This window comes from Sitodiplosis mosellana, unplaced genomic scaffold (assembly GCF_009176505.1).
Source record: "Sitodiplosis mosellana isolate CC-2019 unplaced genomic scaffold, AAFC_SMos_1.0 Smas_scaffold_6167, whole genome shotgun sequence".
NCBI lineage: Eukaryota > Metazoa > Arthropoda > Insecta > Diptera > Cecidomyiidae > Sitodiplosis > Sitodiplosis mosellana.
The window spans coordinates 565,361-575,440 of record NW_022601408.1 but is presented as its reverse complement, the minus strand read 5'-3'; the positions used below and the strand labels follow the sequence as shown (position 1 = coordinate 575,440).

At 34.2% G+C, this 10,080-nt stretch overlaps 3 protein-coding genes across 3 annotated transcripts; 1 reads left to right on the top strand and 2 right to left on the bottom strand.

Annotated features, from left to right (window-relative positions):
• Window positions 1–23: 23 nt before the first annotated feature.
• LOC129575594 (nitric oxide synthase-interacting protein homolog) lies at window positions 24–1,545 on the bottom strand. The gene is made up of 6 exons (XM_055459425.1): window positions 1,262–1,545; window positions 991–1,193; window positions 634–916; window positions 490–522; window positions 301–409; window positions 24–225 (listed from the first exon to the last, which is right to left on the bottom strand). Exons 1-6 carry the CDS (start codon window positions 1,435–1,437, stop codon window positions 154–156), a joined length of 876 nt encoding a protein of 291 aa, XP_055315400.1. The 5' UTR covers window positions 1,438–1,545; the 3' UTR covers window positions 24–153.
• A 1,444-nt stretch (window positions 1,546–2,989) lies between these two features.
• LOC129575585 (b(0,+)-type amino acid transporter 1-like) lies at window positions 2,990–8,088 on the top strand. Its single transcript, XM_055459415.1, has 9 exons — window positions 2,990–3,112; window positions 4,714–4,996; window positions 6,007–6,198; window positions 6,283–6,315; window positions 6,383–6,634; window positions 6,700–6,970; window positions 7,041–7,365; window positions 7,427–7,745; window positions 7,840–8,088. Exons 2-9 carry the CDS (start codon window positions 4,993–4,995, stop codon window positions 7,902–7,904), a joined length of 1,461 nt encoding a protein of 486 aa, XP_055315390.1. The 5' UTR covers window positions 2,990–3,112; window positions 4,714–4,992; the 3' UTR covers window positions 7,905–8,088.
• LOC129575587 (ZZ-type zinc finger-containing protein 3) lies at window positions 8,044–10,073 on the bottom strand. The gene is made up of 4 exons (XM_055459418.1): window positions 9,661–10,073; window positions 9,454–9,597; window positions 8,836–9,381; window positions 8,044–8,770 (listed from the first exon to the last, which is right to left on the bottom strand). Exons 1-4 carry the CDS (start codon window positions 9,979–9,981, stop codon window positions 8,429–8,431), a joined length of 1,353 nt encoding a protein of 450 aa, XP_055315393.1. The 5' UTR covers window positions 9,982–10,073; the 3' UTR covers window positions 8,044–8,428.
• Window positions 10,074–10,080: the final 7 nt, after the last annotated feature.

Genomic DNA, 10,080 nt, shown 5'->3' with positions numbered 1-10,080 from the left:
TTCAATGAAGAAAAAGACATAACTTGGATTTTCGATTTGAATTAAAATTGATTTAATTAATACAAATTGAATCGTCAGCAGATTTTGACATGGGAGAAAATTTATACTTGAATGTTTGTTTAAATTGACGATTGAATAATGTTCAAAAGTACTTTATGACATGAGAGCAGGTCGTTTCTCTTTTCCTTCTAAATCTGCGTTAGTTTGCGAGTATCCAGTGCCTCCCTGAAAAAGATTCATTGGATTAGTTTACACATTAAAAATGGAATACGTGGGATTTGAAATTGAATTTTTGCATACTCGTTGTAATGGTATAATGTCCTTTTCCTTTAGCTTTGTATTTGTCAGCGGATGGAGCATATCCTTTTTGATTAGCTTTTCCACGCATTCCATTGTCACCACATCACCTCTGTATGTGTTTTTAATTCGTCAATCATTAAAGCATACTCTTGGAAAATAAGCTGTAAGTGAATTTGTTGTTGTACTTACGTTGGGCGCAACACGGCACATGGAACGGAATTGCTATAAATCAAAAAAAAAAAAACTATTAAAATTTATTTAAAAAAAGAAGGATAATAAAATATTATAATAATTAAATAAATAAAAATTATTAAATATATAAAATTTCAAAACCTCAAAATATCATGTGTAACAGCGCACATATAGCGATTTTCCTTAACAATCAACGATTTTTTGTCATCTGGATCTTGTACCAAAGTAAATTTCACATCGATCAAATCCTTTGCTTTGATCGGCTGGAATGAAACTGGACAGTATATAGTCGAATCAGGTTTTTCCACTTTTGTCTTTTTGGCCGATGGACATTGTGATGGTACCCAAAAACTTGGCAGATCGTTCTGTCTACCGTTTGCCATATTGGAAATGCTCGATGTGCCTGCGCTGGTACTTGGAGTAGCTGTAAATAAAACTTTATATGTCAGTATTCGTCACATTGATCCCAAATGGTTCTACAAAATGTTTGAGCTGTACCATATTTCGAAGTGACAATATTTTTTTCTGTGTCGATGAATTTCATGAGTTTCTTTTGTTCTTCCAATGCATTCGCTTCAGCTTCTTCACTTCTTTCCGCTTGTTTTTGGCGTTCGTATGCCTTCAATTTCTTGGCGTAATCAGTCTTCTTGGTAATTATGTATTGCAAAATAGCCTCTTTATCGAACAAATATCCATCTTTACTGCATGCGAAAAGAAATTTTGGTGAGTAAAGTTATGAAAGTTATGAAAATATATTAGCAGTACTAACGTGATTACTGGATTGCGACAAGGTGCAAGAGTTAGAGAACAACAATCGAAACTTTTGACGGAGTCTTTTGAAATTCTTTGATGGTTCGTCCCGTATCCAGATTCAGCTGCATCTCGCTTCTTTTCATGGTATGTATAAACAGCACCAGCCGTACAGTTTCGTGCATGCCGAGTCATTTTACTAAATGCAATAAAATGCTCGAAAAAATTCAATTGAAAATAAAGAAAATACGCACACCTCAAAACAAACACGAAGCGTAAATAAATGCAATATTAAGGTAAGATGTCAAATTTGGTTCACAAAATATTCACCAGAGTGCGACACATCATCTACATCTGTTCAAATCACAAATACGTTAAGTATTTTCTTGTTGTTCCAACGTCAAGTTCAAAATGTATGTTGATGCGAATCATCTGTATTTTTCCCAAATGTACAACACTTAATCATGAATAATAAACTTGAGTATAAGGTATGCTGGATTTTTTCCATATATTCAAATTGACCATTAAAAGATCATAACAGGTCATTGTTGGGTTGGAAGCCTTACAATTTTTGAAATGCAACCGCGTCAGTAACAACAAATACTTTCTTTGCCTTTTGTCATATCATTTGTCTTGGTATGTAATAAATGTTGAGCAATCAATGAACGCGATGGATTGATCGAAGTGAATTTTCTATTTCTTACTCGGTGCTCTCTTTCTCTGCGAGAACGTAACATGCTTAAAAGTTTGAGTGTTACAGCGTGTATGAGAGAACTATGATCTCAATTGAATGAGAGAGAATAAAGAAGAAAAATGAAACAAAACGTTATCATGTTAAACGTTTCTTGTGAATTAAAAGAAACAATGTTCATATTCAAGTTCAACTCATCATTTGTATCTTATTAGAAGAACTGTTTCCTACTGAAGAAATATTCCATTCGAATTGCTTGCTTAATCTTAGATTCTATTATATTTTCAATTACTGGAAGTAAAATGAAATTATTCGGAGTTTACGTCAATAGTTAAAAGATTGAAACCGTTTTAATGCAAAATCGAACTGAAACAGTATCATATATTGAAGACCACAAAAATATACAATAAAACCTATAAATTATTGTCACTCTGAACTATTGGTTTTTGTGAGAGAAAAAAAAACGTATAGCAACAGCGCGGTCAGAAAGAAAAATGGCTACAATGCATTGCAGGCTCGAGATTATTATTATTTTTTAAATATTACTTCATGCGTAACTCATTTAACAAGCAATCAATGAGGAATTAAATTTGTCACAAGGGCCGATAAGATGTAATAAATTACCGGTAACTGATAAGCACAATCTGAAAATCAATTGATAATTCTGGCCTGGTCCACTTATAAAATTGCTGTATTTCATTCGTTGAATCTCTTCGAATATGGCCAATTCCTTTTATATGACTCTAAACTAAGCACATGTCAGTGATGGCGGCCACATCTCAATGGATGGCATCGAATATGGTGCTATATATTTCCATCTCAGAATGATTGTGCGTGCAATAGATACACTTTAAATTGCTCACAAAGATCTCGCTATATATGAGAGAATAACAAAAATCTTTTGTTTACACAATGCCCTGTCCACATTATGATACGGTTTGTTCAAATTGGCAAGTATATTTATCACATGTTATCTTGAAATGACATTTATAAAGTCTCATTGTGAAAATATGTGAACGAAATGGTTGGGCGTCCCGTTCATGTGATTTGATAGTCAGTTTCACACTTGAATTCATTCACCAAAGTCAATGTGCTCTCACAGCGACCAGCGATAGCATTGTCATACATAGTGCATCGGATTCCTGCATTGGGCTCTACGAAATACGATCATTTATCAAGGTGGATTAATCATAGTTATGAATAAATTGATAAAAACAAATATAGCGTAAAATATTTTATTCAAAAAAAAATTATAATCAAAAAAATGTTCTGTGTGAAATCTCGTAACGGATTCTGATCTCATCTGGAATTATTTAATTTAGATATAACTCAGAATTTCACCCATGCAAAACTATACATGACATAAATTTTGAATTGAAATATAAAATAATGAACCAATTTTTAGTGTCTCGACACACGAACATGATCAAAAGGCAATCAAATTTTCTAGTCTGTATTGTGTACATAAACATGCACTGTGATCTACAAATGAAGCGTAGGATTAACTAATTGTCTTATAATGCCAACAATGAATAACAAAATATGCAAATAAACAAATATTCATGTAAATTGAACCAGACAATGTAGCCTTATCGTAGCTGTGTCATAAATAATGTGCTTCAAATGATTTTAAACAGACGTTTCATGTGATTACAGAAGACGCAAGGGAATTTGAGATGAACCACGCAATTTGAATATTCGGTTAAAAAAAAAAGCCCAACAAATTGATGATAAGTAGTATCTATTCAATTAGAATTAGATTTGTTCGAATTATTACAGGGCTTAACCATTCCATTGAAAATGATTCTTTTCTTAGGTGCTGGTTCAAATGCAAATTCCAATGTTCAATATTGGTTTTTCAACTCAAATTTCAATGTTCAATATTGGTTTTTTCAATGAAAAAGAGTCAGAAGTTAGAATGTGTTTAACAAAATAGTACTAATTAGTTTATATATTTATTCATTTTGTTATTGATCTTAACAATTTGTTATTCCAATGAGATATGCAGAACCACAATCACTTTTATATTCAATTTTTTGAACTAACTATTCTCCGCAACAAAAATGATAGCACGATTAAGTATCCGCTAGGTATATTTACGGGGGAGATGAAATGTAATTATTCAGTGAAAGCAAAAAACAATTCATAGACCAAAGGCAAATAAGTGTGTTTTTGCGTAAAACTATTTTAAAATTTTAATACAAATGGGCTGTGCTGACGAAATTTTTTTATCAGTCTTATCGATACCGACAATTGTATGTAGACGTTAGTGAAATATTCCAATGTTTCAAATGCATTTCTAGTACAAGTAAGTGTGGAAGAATTTTTGGTTTTTGTTTCGACGAAATCGGATTCCTTCGACAAAAATGAATTGAAATCGAAATTCGTTTGAAATTCATTGAATTGTTTGAATTCGTGGATAAACGTGAATCAATTCATTTAATACTTTTGCGTGCACACGAACAAGTGAAGCGACACACATACGTCATCAAATCGAAGTAAAAACGTAATACTGATAACGCTGTTCCTGCCCATTTATCAATTCTTTTCAGCTGAAACGATTATCAGGAGCATACGTCTAAAATGAAATATAATAAGACAGCCACTTTACCACCGTCGGCTTATTATTATTATTTTTACAAATATCTTTTCGCGTAACATACTGCACCATGTCAACTGAACATTGTGCTGCCGAAAAAATGTTTGCATTAATATCTAATATAGTTTGTGCTTGAGGAATAGATTATGTTCTACATTTAATTTTATTTTTTTGTACTTAGATTATTCTGTATCGTCAACTGTAGCACACTCTTCACCGGTAGAATACATTTTTTTTTATACTGCACAAAGTGATGAGAAAATGTGCATGAGCTGAAAACACGACAAATACCACATTGAAAATATGGATACATTTCAATAGCAATTAAAAATTGTTGCAATAAATACCAAGTGTTAATTGTTATGAAAACGGTAGTTGAGTGGTGAAACCAATCGAACTTCAAATATTATCAATTAAAGACATATCAATTGATTAGCTACGTTCTAGTATATACAACGAAATGAGTAAGTAAATGTTGGCATTTATTTCATTTTTCTTCTGAAGTTGGAGTGTTTGTAATAATCAAAATTTTCTGTAGAGCACATGTTGAGCCAAAGTTTGTCAATGTTTAAATGTGTATGCACTTCATTCATGAAATTGTGGGCGAATTTAAATTTAAACTCTTTCAAAAGCAATAGCTCATTCCAAATCAGCATATATAAATTGGCTGGAAGAATTCCGTAGTTTCCGTTACGATATACATATCTAAATTGTTCCAAAACAATAAGTCAATCTAAATTGTTATTTTCATAATTACAACCAGACTTGTGCTTTGTCGCTAGACGCGGCAAATTTCTTTTGGGACAGCTAGTATTGTAATGGTTAGGCGGTACAATGAAAATACAAAAATACTCTTTCAAATACTTCAATGACCACGATTCCATTAATTTGGCAATTTCCTCTCCAATTTCATTCAATCATTCAGATTTAGTCTGTTGACAAAATGGTTTGTTCAGTTATTTTCAGTATTATTCAGTGTGTTTTTTGTATGCCGGTGCGTTCGTTAAGATGAAGGACTCACAAAGCGAATGAAATTTTACAAACGTGCCGACAATTCAGTTCCACTTTGTTTGGATTTTTTGTGGTCGAAACGCGCAATTTGCAATACAAAAGAATCCGATGTCATATCAAGTCATCGTTTAAACGTTATTCAATGTTATTGAACAGTGTTCAGTAGTACAGCCAAATCGAAGGTGACAGGTCAAACAAAGCCGAACTATGGAATAAATCAATTCGATAGCAGTAGGATGTTGACCAAATAGAGAACAAATGAATGCCATACACTTTGAATTTTTGCAATTTTTTTAAATGAAAAACAGGCAATATTTCAAATAATCAAGCGGACCACCATAATGATCAATGCTCTTTAATTCAATGTCAATGCTCCACACGACGTGAATTTATTTTTAAATCAAGCAGATGCTATTTTTATCATTTATTTATACAATTCGCCTGATGTCTCTTCAAAATTCAGCTGCAATCAAAGAAGAGAAATCCGATGTAGGATTAAAGCAAAATATAGGCCTTTTGGCCGCTGTAAATATTATCATCGGTGTTATGATCGGTTCGGGTATCTTTGTATCACCGACAGAGGCGTTGAAATATTCCGGCAGCATTGGCTTGTGTCTTGTTGTCTGGGCGGTTTGTGGCATAGTTTCACTCCTAGGTTTGTAGATAAACTCTTCTTATTAAATTCCATCCAATTAAATCGACTATACAAATGATTACATTTATTTTCTATGAAAACTAGGTGCGTTGTGTTTTGCCGAACTAGGAACTGTTGGTACGTTTTTCGCATTCAAAATTAAAATTTAGAATGAACCCTTTTCAAAATTTCATTACTTTCACAGTACCAAAATCGGGTGCTGAGTATGCTTATTTGTTAGAAACATTTGGTAAGCTGCATAAATTTTGGGGGCCTTTGCCCGCTTTCATATGCAACTGGGTTTATGTGATGGTCCTCAGACCGGCAGAAGTGGCAATTCTAATTCTCATCTGCATAACGTACAGCATTGAACCAATTCGACACAATATTGGATTCGACAATTTGGATGAAGCGTATAGACAACACTTTCAAAAATTGCTGGCCATTGTTGTATTATGTAAGAAAATATCCCATCTCAATTCATTTATATTCTCACTCTGTAATATTTATATGATCTTTCAGTTATTGTCACCTACATCAATTTGCGGAGTGTTAAACTGTTCGTAAGGATCAATAATTTTTGTAGCTTTGGAAAAGTGATCGCGTGCATAGTAGTTATTTTGGGCGGAGTGTATGAACTCTTCAATGGGAATACTAAAAACCTTAGCTCCGGTTTCGAAGGAACCACTACAAATGCCGGCAATATTGCATTAGCATTTTATAATGGTTTATGGGCATACGACGGATGGGTCAGTGTAACATTAGTTACAGAGGAAATAAAAAGACCAGAAATGTGAGTGTTAGCTTCAAGTAGAACATAAATGATCGAACAATTGATTAACCATTATTTGGAATGCTTTCAGAAACATTCCACGTTCGATTCTAATTTCAGTGCCCATCATAACTGCCCTATACGTCTTTATGAACTTTTCATATTTGATTGTATTGACACCGAATGAAATGGTCACCTCACCAGCCGTAGCCGTTGAATTTGGTAAACGAGTTTTTGGTCCGTTTGCATTCGTCATTCCGCTTGGTGTTGCATTGGCCACATTTGGATGTGCTTTAAGTATTCAATTCAGTGTGACTAGATTGTGTTTTGTTGCCGGGCGAGAAGGACATTTTTTGGCTCCAATGAGCTATATTCACTATGAAAAGCTGACGCCTGGCCCTGCCGTCGCTCTTCAAGTAAGTCACAATAATTTTCCCTTTTTCTTTCATTCGCAATTTAATTTTTCTACTATTTTAGGGACTCATTTCGTTGATATTCATTTTAATGGGCGATGTTCATGATTTGATTGAATTTGCTTCGTTTTTGATTTGGGTATTTTATGGTGCTGCTGTTATATGCTTATTAGTTTTGCGCAAAACACGGCCCGATTTACCTCGACCATATAAAGTGCCATTGGTTGTGCCATTCCTCACATTGGCCGTAGCAGTGTTCCTTTCAGTAACTCCAATGTTTACACAACCACCAGCTAAATATTTGGCTGCATTAGGTTTCATTATATCCGGGCTGATATTTTATGTGCCTTTCGTCTATTATAAATATCGACCGAAATTAATGGGTAAGCACCAAATAGTATGATAGCCTATTAAGATTCCTTTATACTTGTACTTGTACTTGTATTCAATCCATAAATGTTCCGTTTTCTTCTGCAGATAAATTCACATTCCTGATTCAAGTTTTATTCGAAGTCATTCCTTCCGACAAAAAAGAATCATAGAATATTGAAACAAAAACAAAATCAACAAGCTCCATAAAATGTGGCGCATATATTATCGTACTCGAAATAATATTTTCCTAGTCGATTCAAAGCTGGATATAGAATATCCATATGTTTTTAAATTTAAATAGAAACAGTATTTTATAGAAAATAAATCGAAGCATTTATTTCAAAGTGTCGAAAATGTTGATAATTTTTATTGGATTTCATTGTTTTTCTAGATTTTCATGATCATCAAGTCACAGCTCATTCCTTATCACCATCCAAATAAGGCCGTTAGAATGAATAAACACATTAGAGTTTGCATTAAACAAATTAAACTGAAGTTATTATAGGCTATCACATGGAATATGAATTTCTTCTAGCAATTTTTAGAGTTTTGACTTCAAAAGATCAACTGAATAACATCCAAAATTGTTATGTTTATATCTAAATTGATCATATAAGGTTTTTGAAATTCCATACACGGATAGAACTAACGAAATGTTAATTTGTTTGATTTGCTGTTTTTCTGAAAATAGTCTTTATCGAAAAAAAGTCTTTATGGAATCTTCAAAGCCAACATTGCCCGGTGAGTTATTGAGCAGCGACCCCTCTTCATTGGTATCATCAGCATATTCTTCTGCATCTGCGTCTGCATCTGCGTCTGCATCGGCATCTACATCGTCGTCATCGCTTTCAACATCCGACTCAGCGTGATAGTCAGATGAGATGCGATAGCCGATAAATATGTGATCGAATGAATGGTGTTTATCATCCTGCGTCTGAGTAACAAAACAGTCTGAACAATAATCGCTAGATTGATCTTTGCATGTAATACAGTGCCATCGAGTGCCAGAAATGGGTTCTTCGTCACAATAGTCACACTAAATAAAAGTAATGGAAAATATTACTACCAAAAACATAAACCTTTTTTTTTTAAATGTATTACTTTGTATCCATTGTGTTCACTAATGGATGTTTCGATGGGATGTTCCCTTTCTTTGTCTCTTTTTACTCTTTCTATTATGGCAGCTATTTTCGCGTCATCATTCATGCTAACGTTCACCTCAGTGTCACTAGGTTCATCAACAATGATTATATTGTCCACATCTCCGTCGTTCATGCTATTTGCGTTGCAGCCATTGCGGTAATAATTAGGATCCAAAAATGAATTGGCGTTGTTATCATCGTCATTTGTTATGTTCACAGGCACGTAGTTTGATGGAAAGAATGTCGTCGGCCGAACCATATGCTTCGCAATTCGGTTTTTCCGGGAGCTATATATTCTGGCATTGCGTCTGGGCTGACGACCAGGCACTGGTAATCCAGCCGCATGCAGTTTTTGAAAATACTTTTGTAATCGACTTGCCACTTGACGCGGCGTTCTATTGCCCAATGCTTTGGCTATTTTCGCAAAACGTCGCATTTCGATCGGCTCGGGTGGATATTCCACCAGCAATTCTTCCAGGCGGCGCTGTTCCTCACACGTCCACAGCTATTGAATCAAAAGTTAATATTATTCTTAAATACTGGATAACGGCAATTTGATGGAAAAAATGTTTACTACCTGATTGAATGTTTCTGGTTTTGTTTGATCAAAGACTCTTCCACGCACAGTGAAATCATTCTCTTCTTTAGCCTTGGGTTCATATGTGCATGGTACATTGACGGGACTCGGTATATTATATTTTTCAAACTTGATTTTTGGAACCTGAAATATAAACACCGAAATAAATGAAGACGGTCGCATGAGTTAACTTCAAGATTTGCTTACATTTTGTATTGTTATTGGTGCTGGTAAGTCCAGACCTTCTTTTGATATCAACTTTTTCAAAAACTCTTCTGGGTCCTCTAACGCTCTTCTATGTGCTTGGGCAATTCTGTCAATGTGTTTCGCTGCCTCGATTCGTTGAGCCTCCAAAATGACTATTGTTCTTAAAGCCGCACGGTAATCCGCATTTCCCCGCAATGCCAAGTGATCCGATTCAAAATAAAAATCTTCGTTATCACTGTCGTATTCGTCGTCAGTTGGTTGGTTTGCGTTTTCTGATGATTCGTCCACACTATCTTCCATCATAACATTTGAACTATCCATTTTTATATCTATTGAAACACACAAAGTTTTTAAAACATGAAAATACCGTATGATGTTAATATTTCTTTCGTCTGTATTATCGAACTGTCATTTTACCGA

Excerpts from the sequence above, each read along its gene's own strand:
- LOC129575594 (XM_055459425.1), bottom strand. The coding sequence starts at position 1,437 with ATGACTCGGCATGCACGAAACTGTACGGCTGGTGCTGTTTATACATAC. Across the intron at positions 917-990 it reads TATTGTCACTTCGAAATATG|CTACTCCAAGTACCAGCGCA; the intron begins GTACAGCTCAAA and ends TTTTATTTACAG. Across the intron at positions 523-633 it reads GTTACACATGATATTTTGAG|CAATTCCGTTCCATGTGCCG; the intron begins GTTTTGAAATTT and ends TTTGATTTATAG.
- LOC129575585 (XM_055459415.1), top strand. Across the intron at positions 6,635-6,699 it reads GCTGGCCATTGTTGTATTAT|TTATTGTCACCTACATCAAT; the intron begins GTAAGAAAATAT and ends ATGATCTTTCAG. Across the intron at positions 7,366-7,426 it reads GCCCTGCCGTCGCTCTTCAA|GGACTCATTTCGTTGATATT; the intron begins GTAAGTCACAAT and ends CTACTATTTTAG.
- LOC129575587 (XM_055459418.1), bottom strand. The coding sequence starts at position 9,981 with ATGGATAGTTCAAATGTTATGATGGAAGATAGTGTGGACGAATCATCA. Across the intron at positions 9,598-9,660 it reads CACCAATAACAATACAAAAT|GTTCCAAAAATCAAGTTTGA; the intron begins GTAAGCAAATCT and ends TTTATATTTCAG. Across the intron at positions 9,382-9,453 it reads AACCAGAAACATTCAATCAG|CTGTGGACGTGTGAGGAACA; the intron begins GTAGTAAACATT and ends TTGATTCAATAG.